The sequence below is a fragment of the Anneissia japonica genome, unplaced genomic scaffold, assembly GCF_011630105.1.
Source record: "Anneissia japonica isolate Jap-2015-1 unplaced genomic scaffold, ASM1163010v1 scaffold284975_len822289_cov185, whole genome shotgun sequence".
Lineage (NCBI taxonomy): Eukaryota > Metazoa > Echinodermata > Crinoidea > Comatulida > Comatulidae > Anneissia > Anneissia japonica.
The window spans coordinates 321,176-341,897 of NW_022699685.1; the positions used below are offsets into that span (position 1 = coordinate 321,176).

The 20,722-nt window shown below is 34.4% G+C and overlaps 1 protein-coding gene across 1 annotated transcript; it reads left to right on the top strand.

The window, feature by feature from the left end:
- Positions 1-2,260: 2,260 nt before the first annotated feature.
- On the top strand, positions 2,261-18,434 carry LOC117103054 (pumilio homolog 1-like). The gene is made up of 17 exons (XM_033243523.1): positions 2,261-2,394; positions 2,672-2,940; positions 6,017-6,103; positions 7,032-7,158; positions 7,409-7,617; positions 8,295-8,455; positions 9,208-9,463; positions 10,043-10,148; positions 11,209-11,313; positions 12,181-12,492; positions 12,647-12,718; positions 13,298-13,705; positions 14,595-15,082; positions 15,896-16,186; positions 16,315-16,409; positions 17,585-17,668; positions 18,189-18,434. The coding sequence occupies exons 2-17, from the start codon at positions 2,719-2,721 to the stop codon at positions 18,424-18,426; spliced, it is 3,261 nt and encodes a 1,086-aa protein (XP_033099414.1). The 5' UTR covers positions 2,261-2,394; positions 2,672-2,718; the 3' UTR covers positions 18,427-18,434.
- Positions 18,435-20,722: the final 2,288 nt, after the last annotated feature.

The window sequence follows — 20,722 nt, forward strand, 5'->3', positions numbered from 1 at the left end:
TTGAAGTAGGCAAATTTCCTCCAAAAATTGCACATTTTAGGGAGTTTTTATCAATTCTGACGAAATTAGAATTTAAAAAAACAAATTTTTTCGCGCGCTACGCGCGCATTTTTTAATGTTAAAGCTTGTGCTTGCTCTCCTTTGCCTTCTAAGTTAAAACACATAGTCCCAAACTCAAGAAAGAAAATTTAAGATAGATCGTTTTACCTAAAAGAAGGGCCTCAATGTGTAATGATGTTGAAAGAATATGTTTGTAATAAATAAAGCCATAAGGAAAATGCTTATATTCAGTTTTAAAAAAAGAGTGTGGCCATATATAACATAAGAGCATTTCTTGTTGAGGTAGGCCAATTTCCTCTAAAAATTGCACATTTTAGGGAGCTGTGATCAATTCCGACGAAATTAGAATTAAAACATAAAATAATACGTTTTTCTAACCGTTATACAATTAGCTTTTAGATCTAAAGCTCACTGGGAGTGAGTTACGCGATATTTGACGAATTTGGGGGAACGATTTAGCCGGAAAGTAGTAGACTGAACGGGGCTGAGGTGGTGTGGATTCCCGTCGAGAAACTTGGACCTTCACCTGACATCGTTACTGGTGTAAATAACTCACTCTTGGGTGAATGTGTGTGGATTGGGTGGGAATTCCTCTCTTTGGTTACAGATTAAAAAACTTAGCTTAGACAAGTCAGAATTTATGATAGGCCTAATTGGCAGTGGCGGATCCAGAAATTTGAAATATGGTGGGGGGGGGGCATGGAGGGACTTTCGGGGTTGTGGGTCTGTGTACACACAGGTTAGAAAATTTATGATTATGGCAAGTCTAGATGACCGGAAATGGCACTCATTTTTTCTCCATTTTTTTTTTTTTTTTTTTTTTTTTTTGGACCCATTGCCAAGCAACACGATAGCGTGTATTTCAATACTTTGGAGTATGTGTTATACTTTCTTATCTGAGATTAATCAGTGGACCTTTCGGCTAAACTAAATTGGTGTCCACTTTCAAATAAACGAGTTATTGATTGCAACATTCTAGTAGGCCTATACACAATTTTAAACAATATGGCCCCCATCATATCTAACTAATTGTTCTCTTTAACTAATAATAATTATGATTTTCATAAGGAAGGTAAATTAAAGTAATCTATATATTCATAAACCAAGAACTAATTATAAAAGAGTATTTCATACCTCGGAGCTATTGAATTGAACAAACTAAATTCAAAGTGTACAAATAATTTAAGCATTTTCAAAAAAACTTATTTCGTATGCCTTAATGTAATGCTAATAATTATAAATGTGCCTTATACGTTTTCTTGTGTTTTTTGTTTAGTGTAAAATAATATAATACTGTTCATATAAATTATTTTGTATACATTTGTTTATACTGTATTAAGCTTTTCCTTTATATTGTGTATGTGAGCTTGATTTAAATACCATATATATCAGAATACACCCCTCCCCCTCCCCTTTGAATAAACGCCCCTCAAATGAATTCTCCTCTCTAGAGCCTCATTTGGAATAATAAACGCCTCACTCGAATATGCTCAAATACCTTTCCCGGACATTTCTTTTTCTCCTCTAATAAACGCCATCCCCACCCCCACCCCCCAAAATGACCAGTAATTACCCGGTTGTGTTGTAGTTCCACATTTACAGTGAAATTAAGGAGATTATTTGAGTAAAGACAGGCCTATATATATAGGTAGGTCTATACATTTTACATTAAAAAACATAAACGCCTCCCTCGAATGAACGCCACCTCAAAAACCATTCTCAACAATAAACGTTGAGGCGTTTATTCGAATAACACATTAAAGATGTAGGCCTCCTTTTGAAATTACAACAAATCGGTTTTTTTTTAATTAACCTTGCTCATTTTGCAGTAACATAAAAATAATTAACTTGAGCATAGGAATTATTGAATTTACTGATTTTTAAACTGGATAGTTAACTTATATTAAAAATAATAAAACACTTCTTGCCTCCTGAAAGTGTTTCTATAATTTTCGCTGTGACATTTTGAATAAACATTTTCTAAATACACTAATTCTATGTTCAAGTTCAAGTTCATAAGTTTTGTTACGTCGAAATAGGCAAGTTAATTAAACAAATATTTTTATGATAATTTTGGTAGTTTGCATGAAAAGGACAATACATATATCAAGGAGGTATAAAAATAAGATTGATTATATCGAGTCACAACAGTATGTTGGTATACCCATGATGTATATACGTGTTCAACAAGCAAAGAACAATAAACTGCAGGCATCGAAATGACGTCACCCTTGAACGCACATGCTGCATCCCCCACAATTCCTCATTTCAAAATGTCGGGATGTTCGAGCTGATGGAATCGTAAACTGTTGTAAATAATCCAGTTTCATCCCCGTAAGTTGAACTTTTTTTAAATATTTTTGTGATTGAATTGCAAGAATAATATTTGTATTCAATTTAGAAGTAGACCTGATGCTTAATCAGAATGAAGTTTTGGTGTTTCAATGCGTATTTTTGGAATGAATGATCACACTGTATTTTTGCATTGTTTACCACTGCCCAAATAATGCCTAAATGGTATCGTTAGAATAGAAATCAGGAATTACTTACGTTATTTTACAAGTCATATTAATGGCTTAATTTTACATTCAGTGTGTTCGTTTGCTTACAGGTCGTGGAATGATATTTGTAAATAGTTGTAAAGTTAGTTTGTAAATCATGACTGAGGTAGCTTGGGACGATTCTCGCATTGGACAGCAGGGAGGCCCCGGTGGTGTACAAAAAGCCCCTCGATCACAGCATCCAGCCCTTCAACAGGGGTCTAGAGACGATGCCACTATCGGTTATTTTTATCAACGCCAGCCTAGTGACACAATTGATCCTGGACAGTATGGTAAACAACGATGGCCTACTGATAGAGACGACAGCATTATTGAGCAGGCAAGTCAACTCATGAATGACTCATATTTCATCATATAATATTAATATCAATCTTTTCAGAACAAAGACCATGATCAGTTTACCTAAAAATCGAGTTTTCCGAGGTTGACAAAGGCCAAAATAGCCCATAATATTTAACCTAGGCATACAATTGTTTACTTGCAGTATCTTGTCTTTGTGTAGATTGATATTTGATTATATAAAATGAATTTTTTAATGACCTAGGCCTATCCCATGCAAAACCCATGCTCACTCTGCAACAAGCCGGCCAAAGCTAGGCCCTACTGTACTGTAGGCTAGGCTTTCACACCCAAGGGATAGGTGAGGCCTAAAACTACAGTACCTAGGGTGGTATTCGTAAGTGTTTTACCGAACTATTCATGAATTAGTTTTTGATTTGAATATAATATAAATAATAATAATATAATAATATAATTTAAATGATACTTCCCAACAACTAAGTATAGCATCTTCCATTATTTAGTAAGTAGAGAATAATTTTACATCCCTGTTTATCTTATTATTAAGTTCAAACAAATTTATGTGTAAATCAAATGCAACTATCACAGAAATAGTGGTTTGACATACTTCCGAAATTTTTTATTAATCTTTACATGTATTTCAAAGCAAACACAACAAGTATTTTCATGGTAATGGGCAGTCACCACTTGCCCTTCTCATTTTATTTGGTCTTTTCCTGTATTCTGTTAGTTTCAAGCATAGTGAGAACTCATTTATTTATTTATGTTATTTATAGTCAACCTTTATTTTTATTATCATTAGGCGATACTTTTTTTATACAGGTACCTTGTTTCGCGAACTTATTACTTAGGGTGGAAAAAAATAAAATTTTGTTTTCTTATTTAGCTAATAGTTTGTCAAAAACATCCAGATGGAGGAGAAAACAAAACTAAAATTTTATTGGTGAATGTAAACAGTGTAGTAATTGGATGGTTAAAATGTTTTAAATTTATATAATTAGGAATAAATATTCATCTTATTTTTGGAGATTTCAAAGCAGCAGTGGACATTTAAAAAAAGAAAGACGACAGTTGCGCTAAATGGCCAAAAATAAAATGTTATTTTTATTCAAAATCATCATCATTGGCAGGCGGGGGGTTCGCTAAACAAGGTGTAAAAAAAAGCCTCGCCATATGTTTATTCATATTGAATGGAGCTTGACTGCACAGACCTAAAATGGCAGGCTAGTGATGATCCCACCATAATAAAATCGACCTTGAATTCGAACTGCTGTGGAAAATCTAAAGTTTTCAAGGATATTCATTCAATGCCATTGTTACTAACTACAGTACCTAAGCCTCAGTATCTGGTTATGAGGCTGCACATTAGTATAATCCAGACACACCCAACTATCATCTCTGTGCATCAAAAGTGATTGCAATACAACAAGCTAGTGCAACCGAAAAATCAGTGTGCATATAATGTTAAAGCGCCATCAAGAATTGTAATGGTGCATGTGTTTAAAAAAGTTGAATTAAGCGATTTTATCTGTTTTCATCCAAAATATAATTTTGTGGGCATAGCCTACCTCCCAAAATATGTGTGGACTTGATAAGAACACTTGTTATTTATAAAGACAAGGATATCACATGTGACAGGTTTGTCTTCAAGTGGACTGATTAAGGAAATGATTATGCCATTTTAAACTTTTAACAAAAAGGAAAACATATATACACCTTTCAAAAAAGTATTTTTTTCAGTTGTATACTGACCCAAAATATGTTAATCTATAGCTATATAGTTTTATACTGTATAGTTAATTGCAATAATCAAGTAAGGCCAAAATAGTCACATAATAAACAGCAGTGTACTAAAAACTTACAGGCAGATTGCTTAGCCTCATAAATGTGCTTTTATTGATGTGTGTATATTTTATACATTGTACTCCATTGTCATCTGTTTATTTATTTTATTTTTTAAAATATTCTTTTCCATTGGATTCATCAAAATACTCAATAATATTTAAAAAATATATATATTTACAAAATATATATTCATACAGTATAATGCCTAATTAGTAATGCAAAAACAGCTACAAAGCATTAACGTAGGCTAGCATTTGGAATAACCCACGATTGAACCAACAGCATTGTTTAGTAAAATGTACATCTTATTGAATTAAAATATATTTTGTACAGTAAATAGGTTGTTGTTATGGTGGATATTATTATTACAGTTGAACTTGCCTAAGTCGAATCCAAAATGCCATATAAATATTTTTCGACTTAGGTAAAATTTGACTTACAAAATTGTTAATTAATGGAAAACACAACAATTTGGCATGTAAAATTAGATCAACTTAGAAATTATTCGACTTAGGCAAGTTTAACTGTAGTAAAATTTGGCACATTAAATATAGTCTTATTAAGAGCTGCAGTAGTTAAAAACATAAGGAAATTTGTTAGCAGAAAATTAATAGGCTTGTTGACTTAAGCCTAAAGAATGACTATCACTTTCTACAAAGAATGAATGACTCACATATTTTATTGTCCTTAGCAACCCCTCCCTGGTGCTTGCTTTGCTGTTAATTACATTGTATAGCACCATTTTTTTTAAATAGTTACCTTTTGTTTCAGACTGATACCACTGATCATTCACCTGATGAAGAATATTTAAATGAAAGCTAACTGTATTATTAACTATCTAAAATTATCCTATAAGTGCTACTTTTCGCTGTCTTATAATAGATTAGTAAGGCTTGCTATGTTCACAAAAAGTATACCTTGTTGAACAATTATGAATGTTTGTGAACTTTGGTTTCATCATTAAAAATACAGTAGCCAATCCATATGATTAATGTAAAACATCAACATAGGAATTTACAAAATAATATTAGAATTTAGTAGTAATTATGGTTTGATGGCAACTAAGAAATGATGATGGTTAATAATAATAATAATAATATATAATATTCAGAAATTGTTGACCCTGATATTAAGTGTTAGTCTTCAGTGTATAATTCACAAAGGAGTGATGATGATGTTGACATTCAACATAAATTTTAATGAATATTATTATGTTTTTGTTTGAATATAATTTTCTGGTTTATTTGCAGACCAGGGCAGCCGGCATTGCTAGAATGACGAACCAATTTCATGCGTTGCACTTAGAAGGCGATCAGAGATTGAGGAATAATGAAGAGGTAGGCCATTACATTATGCTGCACTAATTTGAGTTGCTGACTCAATGATGTGCAGTCCTGAATCAGTTCAACTGGTTGCCTAGTCACTAACAACCAATATTAAATGTTTAATTGATTAAACAATAATTGTGTGTCAACTAGTTAGTGGGGCTGAATCTTGGAATTAATGTTCAACTTGTTTTATGCAGTATAATTATTTATCATCAAATTATGTCTATACTACTATTCAAATAATGTTTTTTTTTAATTTCTTGTTGAATAGTTAAATTTTAACAATCTTAAGCCTGCATCCTTTTAGAAAGCAGTTCCTTATAATAATAATAATAATAATAATAATAATAATAATAATAATAATAATAATAATAATAATAATAATAAATTAAAATAATAATAATAATAATAATAATAATAATGTTACTAAAACCTACCTTATGGGGAACATAGAAATTGGAGAACAATTGATGTTAAGGGGAAAATAACATGACATTAAGGGGAAAATAACATAAAAGATATTCCCCTTAAGTCCGATTTAGAGAAATTATAATAATAATAGTAATAATTCTTTATTTGTCGTCATTCTAATCAGAAATCAGAAACTTGAGCTGGAGACCAGCCACAGCGCAGCGCCACCTGGCTTAACTACAAACAATTAACAGACACATACAAATGCATTGTCCTTAACCCGTCTAATTCCCAATGTTAGGGTTAATCGAAGAGCTAAGCAATCAGACTGATTAAAACCTGATGCTGGCCGGGCTTGAACCTGGGTCTTCAGCATAAGAAATATAAACAATCCCTCTCAACCATCCGCTCCAGGCTCTTGTAATGATTACGACTGCATTGTTATAAAATAAAACTAACATGGCTGTCGCACTATTTTTGATATGTTTGCAACCTGTTACTGAAGGAATAATTGTTTATCTTTCAGTTTGGTGGAAAGAAGTTCTGGGATCAGGGAGATGAGCAGAAGCCAGAGGACAGTCTGTTCTTAGGTGGAAACCAGTGGCAGGCTGCCAGTTGGGGAGGTGTCTCAATGCCTCAGCAAACTGGCACAGGTGAGTTGTACATTTTAAGTTTATTTCCACAAATCTTGAAAAAATATATATTTTTAGCACCATCAATTTTTAATAAAATTGATTCAGAATATTAGATGATATATCATTTGTTTCTCCAATTTTTAAAACTTTATATAGTAGAACCCCTATTAATGAGACACTTTCTTGGCTCCTAAGGTATCCCCCTTAATAGGGGTTAGCCTACTAATGTAGTTTTTTTTTTTTTTAATATTTGTTTTTTTTTTTTTAGATCACTCTGTATCCCAGCCTATAATGGTGCAACGCAGAGGTCTGTCCCCGGGGTCTTTCCAGGGCCAAGAGAATGCTGTTCTTTCCCCACGCTCAGAAACGAGTGGGCTTGGAGTGAGTATGGCTGAGTATGTGCTTGGCAGCTCACCGGCTACCTTAGGCAAGGATATGGATGCTAAGATGCCAAGATTGAAAACAGCTGCTAGATTTGTAAGTAGTTACTGTTAAAAATTGTTTCCATATAATAGTTGTAGGCCTATTCAAAGTTAAAAAAGGTTGTATGGATAATTTATTTTTTTTACACTGAAATTCATGAAATTTCTAGCTGCTTCTTTGATCATTTTAAGCCAGGAGTCCTAAATCTCCCGCATGTCCTGTGAGTCTCGCGGGAAGCAGAACGGCTTTCCGCAAGCAAGCAAGAATCTCACGGAAAATAAACCATCTACCGAAAATTGATAGTGCTTGCACAATTTTACTTCTTTATTATCAACTGTCCCAAGGAAGCCAGTGCCGATGTCTATCATTGTGTGCAGCAAGTTAAGAATTAGATGTGGTTATTTAACTTGATCTCCCAGAAGTGAGATACAGATTTTTTAATATTTAAAAACTGGGGGAGAAAGGGACATAACCATCCTTTTTTCCACCCTTTTCCCCGAGTTTTTAAATGTTCAAAAAGCTCATTAACCGTGGCTAAGTTTTTTTGTCAAATATGCTTTTTGTGTCAAATCAGTTCTTCAAGGTTCTGTGCTTAAGCATTATATAAATATGTATGTATGTATATATAACATGGTAGGGTGAACAACTAATTATATTTGTGTCACTTCAATATGAATATTTTTTTTAAATCCTGATTTTGTAAACAATTTTTGTTTTATTTTTCTATGTAGCCGGTATCGAATCAGACCACGGAACCAACCCAAAGTGAGACCATTGAGCAAGCTAATGCTAAAGGTAGCAAAACTCCCTCACCTTTTGATGAAAGCAAAGAGCCTAATCCCGCTGACAACCAGAACGAGAATCCACAGACTACTACCCAGCCACAACAAGAGTAAGCAATGCATCCAACATTCATTGAAAAATATACACAACAAAATCAGAAAGTATGAAAAATAGAAGCTGCTAAGAAATTAATGCAAGCCACATGATTCAATATCTTAAATTTAATTTCAATCAAGGAAATTTTAATATGTTTATAGCCCATTGTGAGTGACTACATTGTTTACCAAACTCTGAATAATTAGAAAGAAAAAAAAGAAAAAAACAGATTAATAATGACATGTAAACACTTAAGAATAATGTGAGTGTGGTGACAACATTGAACAGAGCCGCTCCCTAGCTCGCAGCTTAGAGAACATTAAAGGTAAGAGAAAAGCCCATAGCTTGCAACGTTGTTGTACTGAATTGCGTATGGGCTGGTCTGTGGGTACCTAACCGCCGTAAAGAGGCGCTTATGCTGTAGTAGTAGTAAGCTTCATACTTATATCATTCCATAACAACGGGCTGAACTGAATCATAGCATCCAATTATTCCAAATGATGCAATAAGTTCTTTAAAGTGCAGACAAGCCAGATGTGTACGCTGAACCTCCATTTTTAAGTCCTTACGTGAGAAGAGTTGGCTCTACGAACCAAACCCTGGCCGTGGAGCAGCTCTCTGACTTGCTGAAGAAGTCCAACCTTATTTATGAAAGCTATTGTACATTACATTTAGTGTAAAGTGTCATCCTTTTCATTATCTGGTATTTCAGAAAGTTGTGTTGTGTGCTTTGCCTTTAATAACCGATTTATTTTTCATTGATAGGACAATTCTCCCAGGTGTGAATCAAGTACCTGTTGAGGAGGTCGGTAAGGTCGCAGTACAGCAGCAGATTGACCTTCACCGCCATGTGCTACAACATCAGAAGACAAACCAAGAAAACTACATGGAACAAGCCCAGCAGAACCCCCTGCAGATTGACACACAGCATGTGTCTGTGGATCCGTTACAGTTTGACTACAGCGCTCAGATGGTCCCTAGTATGGACAGTCCCAGCTACATGGAATACAATCATACACAGGTTATTCACATTCTTTTTGTACTTGGTTCTTACTTTTAAGTTAGATGTTTCACATTATAGTGGACTGTATGCACCAAAATGAAAATAATATTTGTTTTAGGCCAAAAGAAGTCATCTTTTCTCATTCTCCTGGTAATAGTCGGAGCAATTTCACTGAAACTTCAAGGCAATCAACCAATGGTTTTACCTCAAAAGCTATATTATTACACATGAATGAATGAAATGAATGTTCCTGTAAATGACCCATCATATTAAAGCTTACAATGTGGAGAATAAGAATATATTAAAAGGTCAATTTTGATTTTTTGGTCACTGATGCAGGATTAGGGATGGCATGCCTCATATGTAGGCACTCTAGGAAAGGGAACTAATAGTCAACATTCACACCAAGTTATCTTCTCTGATTGAATATATATAGCATTTTAATTACTTATCAATTAATCATATTTTATTCTGGAAGTTCAAAAACAATAATTATTGCTGACTTCACAGTCAGCATTAGTTTTTCTATATAAGATTACATAAATATTTGGCAATTAGTAACTGAGGATGACAATGCTGTCTTTTGTGTGGTTGTAGATGATGCAGCAACGCCAAGCTACCCCTCAGGCTATTGCTATTCAACAACTAACATCTCAGCAACAACAGCAATACGCATTAGCTGCGGCCCAACAACAGCAACTAGGTAAGAACTGACATTATTAATTTTTTTTTATTTACTGTTTTGAAATCATATTTACCTGATTGAAAATGCTCTCTATTTAGCTAATAAAATAATTGTGATAAATAGTAATATTGATATTAAATGTAATAATGATTAAATATTAAATGAAAACGATTTATTATTTTAACAAATTCTTGTTAAGATCACTTTAATTTTTGCCATGTAATGTGTGAACAAAGGATGTTGCCACATCGCATTGTCATCATTTTCTAATAAAGCTCACCTGTCCACATCTCAATGTCCTATTATTCATCTAACAGACTTGCACACAAATATATACACCCACACATATAGTTACATAAGTACGTCTTGTCAAGCTACCTTTCAATTTGCAATTATGCCGTTAGTATGTTGGTTAAATTTACAGTTAACTGGTATAATTAGGTTGGTCAGATTGCTTTGAAACGAATGAATAGAAGTGTCAATCAATCTGAACAGTCACAACAGTTCCAGGAGTATACATGCTCTGCTCATAAACATACGTGTCGTCCCGCATGTTTTGCATATGCTCTCATTTTGTTGTCTTTCGCGACAAAATCTAATGGGTGAGAATTAGCAGAATGGTCCATTCCCAATTTCCTTTAGTTGACTCTTCTATGTAACTCTTTTCAGAATGATAATTAATATTTGCAGGTTGATTTCATGGTTCTAAACTTACAGCTGGTGTATATATATATAATACTAGATATGCCTATATTAGTACATAATGCATTCTAAGGGAACAATATATATGGGAACAGAAATCTTTACCCAAATGTTGCATGCCTTCATAATACTATCAAATGATTTCTGTTACATATTGCAAATAAATACTAGCATTCCATTATGTAATTTGTGTAAACTAGTGTAACGTCAAAGTGAAAAACATTAATGATTTCAAACTTTGACCGATGTTGGAGGATTGTTGTTGTAAAACGATAATAGGAGCAGTTTAGTTTGAAGCATTTTATTATTATTTCTGTTGTATTTGTTTGTCATTTAGCTTGTTTTTTACAACATCTACTGCTTGTCATTTTCATAGGCCTTGCTCCCACTGCCTTTGCTCCTACGAACCCGTATATAATTACTGGTGCTGCACCCACTGCCCAAGATCCTTATGCATTAGGCCTCACAGCAACAATCGCAGGTTAGATTATCTTCTTTCAATTTTATTTTTATGATTATCCTAAAAGCGTGCCAGTTAAAAAAAGGAAGACACAAGTAATACTATCTTTGAAAATTTACAAATTTTATATATTCAATACAGATATTTATTATATATTACAATTTGGACAACAGTTGAGAATGTCGGCCAATGTATTTAAAAGGCAACTTTATGGGATAATCATTTCACTTTTATAAACTTTGAATTTTAAGATGATTTTTCTTTTTCTTTTTCTTTAAACACATGTTTTGGAATGTCAGTTAAAAGAAAAATCAATTTACTGCTCCTTATTGGAAAAAAATTAGCATGTGCATGCCATATATGGTATCATCATCTCAATCTTAGTGCCAGCAAGCAGACATGCCAACCACTCGGCTATCAGCTAAGTTTATCCACTCTTTCAAACTCAACACATTTAGTAAAAAAAATACACCAAATGCTTTTTAGATTATTTTTTACATTGGTTTTCTATATCTTTGTGTACTTTTTCATATATTTCGTTCTTGAACTTTAGTGGCACAGATATCCAAAAGTATGTTTATCATTGTGGTTCACTTAAATTTTTTATTTAAAGATGTTTTGTGGTAACAAGTTTTCACACTGTACTTGTTACCCCAAAACTTTAAAATTTGTTCGTACTTAAAATGTTGGCATGTCTGCAGTAAAAGTCCTGTTTGTATACAAAGCTCAAACTACCGACGAACTGTAAATTATTTTCAATAAATGTAGGTTTGACTGTAAGAATATCTTCTTTGATCATATGTGGCAGCACATTATATTTGAAGGCTTTCATTTAAGGTTTATCAATATAGTGCTTTTTTCTAAAATGAATTTGTATGGTGACTGCAGGTCAGCCTACAGTTGTTCAGCCCCAGTACGCGTATGGCGTAGCCCCGTGGAGTGCCGTCTACCCTGGCGTCATCATACCTCAGCAACAACAGCAACAAGGTATGCAACAGCAGCAGATGGTAAGAAACCAGCAGAATGGAAGACCTTTGACACCACAGAGCCAGCAGCAGCAACAACAGGGTCAACCACAGCAGCCAGGACAGCAAGACCAAAATAACCCAGCCACCTCTGCTCAAGCACAGGCCCAAGCTCAGGCCCAAGCCGTGCAAGCCCAGGCACAGGCTTTACAAGCGCAAGCATTAGCCACTCCAGGTAAGTTTGGAAAGTGTTTGTATTTGCCATTCAATGCTACTCCATCATTTGTTTATATTGAGTACTTGTGTGGTGTTACTTATATTTACTCTCCTATGTTATAGTACCATGAGAATTTCTAATGTATTTTGTTATTTTGTTCATTTCTTCTCAGCTGGTTACCAAGTAATTGCACCTGTGTATTATGATCAGACAGGAGCCCTGATCATGGGAAATCCTCGTCCAGGTACGTCGTCATATGCTTCATATCACAATCTTCTTGATATTTATATTTAACATTATGTATAGCTCATTTTATTTAATTTTTAATCTCCAATTTGTATAATATTTAATATGATAAATAATATAAAAGAAAAAATATGGAACACATTACCTTTGTGTAAATCTGTTTCTGTGTGTTCCATAGATGTTAGATCTATGACCAGTTCGAAATGCTTTGATGTTTAGTATACTACAGTGGCGAATCCAGGAATTTGCAATAGAGGGGGCCCAGAGAGGGACTTTCACAGATGGAGGGTCTATACTACCTCAGCCCCACCATGTTTGGGGCTGAGGGAAGACAATTTATGATTATAGCACCTCAAGAGGCTGGAAATGGCACTCTTAGACTCAAAATTTGAATCCGCCACTGCACTATATTACTAACATGTTGTGTTTCTTGCTATTTGTAGCCCTTTGCATGAGGCTAATTAGTTTCCAATTAATTAACATAATACAAGTAACTTTGCGCAAGTTGCACATTATAACTGACTGCATGTCGATTATGTCTAGTTATGTGTTTAAGAATGTTTCTTTGTGTTCACAGTGCAAACTGCCAATGGGATGGCCAACACCAACGGTCCATTTCGTCTACTAAATGCTCAACAACAGCAGCAGCAACAGCAGGCACCGATATCGCTGTACACAAATAACCCAATGCCTGCCGGTACACCTACGCAGACCACTAACCCAGTTGGATCGTTCACCCAGAACAGCTCCATGTTCAGCAATGGCAGTATTGGATCACTGGGTTCCACCGTTGGTTCCATAGGGATTGCTGGTTCAACGTCATTAGGCGATCGTCGTGACTCTCTTGGCAGCGATAAGCGTCCAGGCTTTTCGGGATTTTATGGCAGCTCTCCTACTGCTCTAGGGCCGTTTGGTATCTCGCCAACAAACACTGGTAGCTTAACCCCTCCACCATCCCAGACGTCACTATGTGGAATAAGTCTTGGTAAGTTGTAAAATGAAATATAAAGTCTATGGATTGCATGTAGTGGAGAGTAACTGGCCTTGAATGTGAAGAGAGGAGTAGTGGATTTTTTAGTACATAATACTTAGTGTTTCATTTGAATGCTCTTTAAACATGACTTCATGTACTATTTAAAAAATAAGGTCTCCCTCCAATTAAAGATTATTTTTGGGACCAGGGTTTCCACAGGCTTTAGCAGCTTTGGTCTCTAATAAGAGTAAGAAAGACTTGTTAATTTGGGAATCACAGAAAAGTGGTCTTAAATTGGAGGTCTTTAATTAGAGAGATACCTGTATTGAATATAACTATAATAAGAGTGATAAATTATTTTTCTGTAATGGTGTTGAACTTTGCACTTTCGTGCACCTCTGGTCTAGCAGGTGTCATAAATTGGCAATGATCATATCTGAAAGACTTGTTAATTTGGGAATCACAGAAAAGTGGTCTTAAATTGGAGGTCTTTAATTAGAGAGATACCTGTATTGAATATAACTATAATAAGTTTTGAGTAGTGAGCAAGTGTCCACTGCAGTACCTTGTTATACATCATACATTGGTTATTCATCTTACTATCCAAGTCTCTTACTTACAGTTTAAACTTCTAGTGGTGATTTTGCGAGTGTTTTTCCAGCCTTGATTTAATTTGGTTAATTTGTCTGTGAATTCACAGCTTCATCTGACAGTGTTTCCATAAAAGTAGATTTAGACCTACTGGTGATGAAAGTTTCCTTGGTAGTCAAAAATGTAAGGGTTAACTAACGGTACATTTTACAATGTACATGAAGTTTGCTAGAATTATGTTATTAAAATATTTAATTTTGTAGTAACTATACTGTATATGAAAGGTTCCATATTTTTTTAAATATTTCAGCTCCAGGGGCAGAAGCTAAGTATCATCGCAGCAGTTCCGCATCTACAAGTGGCTGGTCTAACACCCTCTTTCCACCTCGTAGTCTTCGTAGTTCTACTTTCATGGAGAAGAGTGCGCCAGGTCGTAGCAGACTTCTGGAGGATTTCAGAAACAATCGGTTCCCCAATCTGCAGCTGCGTGATCTGACGGGCCACATTGTGGAGTTCTCACAAGACCAACATGGTTCCCGCTTCATCCAGCAAAAGCTTGAGCGTGCTTCCATCCCGGAACGGCAGATGGTGTTTGGAGAAATTCTTGGTGCTGCTTACAACCTCATGACCGATGTGTTTGGCAACTATGTTATCCAGAAATTTTTTGAGTTTGGCAGCACCGAACAAAAGCAAGCGTTAGCGCAACGGATCAGAGGTCATGTATTGCCTCTGGCTTTGCAAATGTATGGGTGCCGTGTCATACAGAAAGCTTTGGAATCCATTCCTCCAGAATTGCAGGTAAATTTAACAATGCTTTTAATATTGAATTAGATATTGCTTGATAGAAGATTACAATTTTTGTTTCTTACTAATATATGTACCAGTTTTTGCTTTCTAAGAAAATAATATCACCCAAGTCTAACAATTAGACAATTTTATGGAATGAGCCATTCTCATGTCTGTATTGTGAGAAATGGGGTAAAGTCTAAATACTGTATAGGATGAAAACAGCTCAGGATTTGCTAACAATATGTGGCAAAGACAAGCCAAACCAGTCACTCGTCGCGAATCGTGTTTCAGAGATAATGGCCAAAACATCCTGAAATGTCAAAATTTTTAAAATCTATTTTATTGCACTAAACTAACTTTCATATATCTGTACATCATGACATACAGTTATTTTCCCCATTTTCAATGTTAAAACAACAATTTTTAACAATTTGGTGATGGTTTCTGCCTGAAAAATGCCCAAAATCATAAACTTTAAAGGCTGTATGTTTAAACGCTTGTAACTTCATAAGGAAATGTTGGATTTAAATGAACCTTTTAACATTTTATAGCTCTCATTTTCATTTCAACCCTGTAATAATAACTAAAAATCGATTTTTGCGATGAGTGAATGGTTTGGCTTTGTCTTCGCCACATATATGTTTGTAAAGATGTGTAATTGGTTACAAAATAATAAGCCGACTTTTTAAAAACCGTCTTGGAGAACTTTCCTTGTAGCTGCCCTTTTTATGCCTCCTACTGGTCTTTGAGCAAGCCATTCCCCTGCAAGTCAAATTTGTATGACATAAGTGATATGATAATACTCTCCTCTTTACCATCTAGGTGGAGATCGTTCGTGAGCTTGATGGGCATGTGTTAAAGTGTGTGAAGGACCAAAATGGCAATCATGTCGTTCAGAAGTGTATCGAGTGCGTTGAACCAGCCGCTCTGCAGTTCATCATCGATGCCTTCCGTAGTCAGGTGTTCTCGCTGTCCACTCATCCTTATGGATGTCGTGTTATCCAACGAATCCTGGAACATTGTACAGTGGATCAAACTCTACCGATCCTTGAGGAGCTTCATCAGAACACAGAGCGTCTGGTTCAGGATCAATATGGAAATTACGTGATCCAGGTAATGCACCTCCAAATGCTTATTCATTGTTACACATTAGAAGTTTGGCTTTGTTAGGCTACGTTCTCAATCTCGTGTTATACAAGTTGTAATTTAAAAATTATATTAAATTCATTCTGTCTTCGCAGCATGTGTTGGAGCATGGTCGGCCTGAAGATAAAAGCAAAATTGTCAATGAGCTACGTGGAAAAGTGCTTGTCCTAAGTCAGCATAAGTTCGCAAGGTAAGATCAAATGATGTCGCTTATCTATTAATGCATTAAGTTCTTCGAAACATAACACAGCTCCACACTGTAAGCTATCATTGTTCATGTGAGGCTTTCCATTCCAAAAGCAGCTTACTGTAACTAATTATTAAAATGAGTAATTAGCGTAAGAATGGGGCAGTATTGTATACTTTATTACAGAGAAGCCATAATACTTTTACAGTAGAAACCCTCATTTACGAACCCTGATTTAACGAATTCCCGATTTTACGAACGTAATATAAAGGTGATGACGTCATAAAAATTGAAGTGAAAGATTAAAATTTTAAAAAATCCGCTCGAATTGTAACTGTTATTAGCATGCATACAACACAACACACCATACTATACAGTACTATGTAATTCCTCTAACGGGCTTCACACATGTGCATGCGACAAATTTTACTTCTTTCAAACATCATTTTCAGCTTTAAAATTCAACATAGTGCTTGATTGTTTTATTGAATGATCAATATATATAATAAACAAGTATCTATGGAAGTTGTGTTGGAGTAAAATCCACAATCTAGGTATTTAAGAAGGTAAAAATGTCCGATAAAAACAAATTTGTGTAGGGCATCAGAATGCTTAGAAGCTGCCTACTGTAGGCCTAGGCCCGCTCAGACTTAGCTGCGTAAGCCTGTAGGCCTAGCCTAGGCCTAGTTTATGCCAGTGTAAGTAGTACCAGTGCAAATATATAGGAATTTGGGTCAACCCCGATTTTACGAATACCCGAATTTACGGACGGCTCTGGGCCCGTGCCGTACGTAAATGAGGGGTTCTATTGTACTCATAACTTTGGCAATAGTAAGTTGATTCCAGTAAATGACCCATCATTTTAAAGCTTACAATGTGGAGAAGTCAATTATCATGTTTGGGTCACTGATGCTGTTTTTGGGATGGCAAGTTTCATATGGTTATTGAAACTTGGGCATCTCAAAATCTAACTGAATTTAGACATGATGTGTTGATACCAATACATGTGTCAAGTGTACTCAACAAATGCAATTTATGTTTTAAGATTTATGTTGCTGTATTTAGTATTTTTTATTAGAATTTTTATAAATACATTATAAATTTACAACATTGTTGTTTTTTAATAAAATTACAATAGAAGCACAATTTGTTGAAGTTATTTTTTTCTTTCTCAATAGTAATGTGGTGGAGAAATGTGTTACTCATGCATCAAGACCAGAAAGGGCCTTGCTTATTGATGAAGTTTGTACATTTAATGATGGGTAAGATTTTACCATACTTCTACTACTTTTATATGATATGAGTTATTTTTTATTTAATAGATTAAAATTTTGGTCACGCATGGATATAATTGGCAATACGTATATATCTTGTACAATGCTCAGGGTTGTAGCTGAAGAAAATTAAGGGTGGGTGATATACATTTTGAGGGTGGGTTCATGATAACATTGGTAAACTCTTAAGTAATAAGAGTAGATTTTAAGGATGGATAAAGTGAGTGGAGGGCTTCATCCACCATAACTACAACCCTAAATGTTACACCAGGCATTCCCACTACAGGTTATCTGATGCTGTAGATTAAAGCAAGCCTGAAGGTGTTAAACACCTATCGACTGCTGCTACTTTAATTACGGGCTACGCCCATATGCAATTCAGTGTAATGACGCTTAGTGTTATTGGTCATTCTCCTACCTCTACCCTTAATTCAAAGGTTTTCCTATCTGAAATAAAAATTTAATAACATGAATATGATTGACTCATTACATGCTGATTTTGTTTCAGTCCCCACAGTGCTCTGTATACTATGATGAAGGACCAATACGCCAACTACGTGGTGCAGAAGATGATCGACGTAGCCGAGCCCAACCAACGCAAACTACTCATGCATAAGATTCGTCCACACGTGAGCACTCTGCGCAAGTATACGTACGGCAAGCATATTTTGGCCAAGCTGGAGAAGTTCTTCATGAAGAGCAACGACCTGGGACCTATCGGTGCCCCTCCAAATGGCACTTTGTAAACATCGCCTCCGAATACGATTATGATTACCGTTTGTAATTTTGACTTGCTTATGTCAGTAAGCTAACAGATGCTATTGGTCAGACAGTTTAGTTTCTTCTTTTTTTTGGTCAAATTTAGGATTTGTCAGTTTATGGTACGAGGAAAGGAGTGCATGATATAAAAATGATGTTAAGCCTTCGGTATGACTAACAGGAACGTAGTCCTGTGATGCTTAGTCATTTTTTGAATATTTAGTCGTCGAGTATTAGATCGCTTGTTATCTTAAATGCTGAAAAAGCCAAGTGTGGAATTCTATGTTTTAATCAGAAGCTGGGGGTTTTACTTGCAACTATTTGTAGTTTGTACAATTGTAGAAAATGTATTGTAGAATATATAACCTCTTGTTTGCATGTTTTTAAATAGAATAATACATACACACATATAATGTATACATGTCAGGGAATGCACAAAAGTCGCACTTATCAAATAAGAAAAGATTTCCTTTGTTGAACAGGTAACAAAAGAGAAGGAATTTGGTTTTAGCATCTAAAATTGTTCTTGGTGTATAACTATATATTGTTATCTTAATAATCACCAAATTAGGCTGAATATATTTCTTGTGAACAGCTGTTTATTTTGAGCTAAACTTGCGTGAAATAGATTTTTTTCTTGATATTATAATTATGTGTGTGCATGTGTTGATATAAGTGCATGGTATATAAATAGGAAGCATGCATGCGATAATTTGTTTGATATTACGTAGTTAAGCAAGCATTTGCTTCAAGTTCCACCAATCCACAATATTATTAACCAATTATTATACAATATTTTATTTCTCTGAACTGATGTTTTAAAGATTATTTTGAGAAAATGTTAACATTTTGTATTATTAATGATTGTATACACTTTGTATTATTAATTAATCTTGAATTTAAAGCAGTAGATTTGATAGATGTATTTATGCAGCCGTTTAGGCTTGTCACATATTCTCTTGTATATTATCAATTTCATATAAAATCAGCCAATTTAGTGTGGAAACTGTTTGGGAGGATATAGTTTTTCTGAAGTCTTCCACCAAATTTGTGCTATCTTTACTGATTCCGATGAAATGTGTGAGGTGTAATCCTCTCGTAGACTAAATTGTACAAATTAATATCTTGGTGATCCCTGAGTTATTTGAATCGATTTTTTTGCACAATTAATAATGGTGCTTTTTCATGAAAAAGTATTCCTTAATTTGATTTAGGAAGTGTGCTAAGGAATACAGATTTTTGGAGGGAAAAAAAATGTGTTACATAAAGCCCAACATGTTAATAAGTCTCCAACAGCCTTGAAAACCTGTAGCCTTTAAATTTAAATTTTCTAATATTGTAAAGTCATAAGAAAAGAAAATAGTGTTAAGAAAAATCATCATGTAATATTGTAAAATGTATCTATCTACCATACCTATCATGGTTTATTATCAGATGAATATTTTCATTAATTTTGATCACTGTAAAGTTGTGCACATACAGAGGAAGGAAATTTAAACTATTTTATAAACAGGAAACAAGTATGTCTGTAGAAATAAATATAGGTTGATAAAACCTTGTACACACACCCTGAAACTGTATAAAGACATTTACCCTATGTGCAAGTGTACAAATTTACTGTTGTATAGAGAGATGATCATATTTTTTTGATGTATTTTGTTTTCCAGGAAGGGATTTGACCAACTTGTGTTTTTTTTTTAGCATTTTTTAAAATATACAAACAATTCTTGTAATAAGCTGAAGTAAAGGCTTTTTAATATGTTTAATTGGGGATCGTATCTTAATCAATCTCAATATATGCAGGTATTATTTTTATTCTATATTAATGCAACAATTTGCTTAGCAATGGTTTTTTTAATTAATAGGCCATCATCCCCATTACTTGATAACTTTTTCAAGTTTAAAAATTGTTGGGAACAAGAGGTAATATCACTCAGGTATTATTATGAGGGATGATTACATGCGATGTTAAACATATGCAAGTCTTCTACCAATACTGGTCCAGTTTCTACTCATGAAATATTGTAAAAAAAAAAACACTTTTTATCCTTTTATTAATGTATTTTCTTTTTTAATCAATTTTATTTAATGTGCAGTATTGGTATATTGAAGATAAATCTTGTGATTTTTTTGAAGCAAGAATAAAAAAAAAAACACCAAGTCAGCTTTGACCTAGCTATGTACAGAATGTACAAATGTAAATTGTTTCATGTTCACTTGCCTGCAAGTCCACTCAAATTATTGTATAGAAAATTTAAAAAAGGACTTTGCTCAACTTTAGAA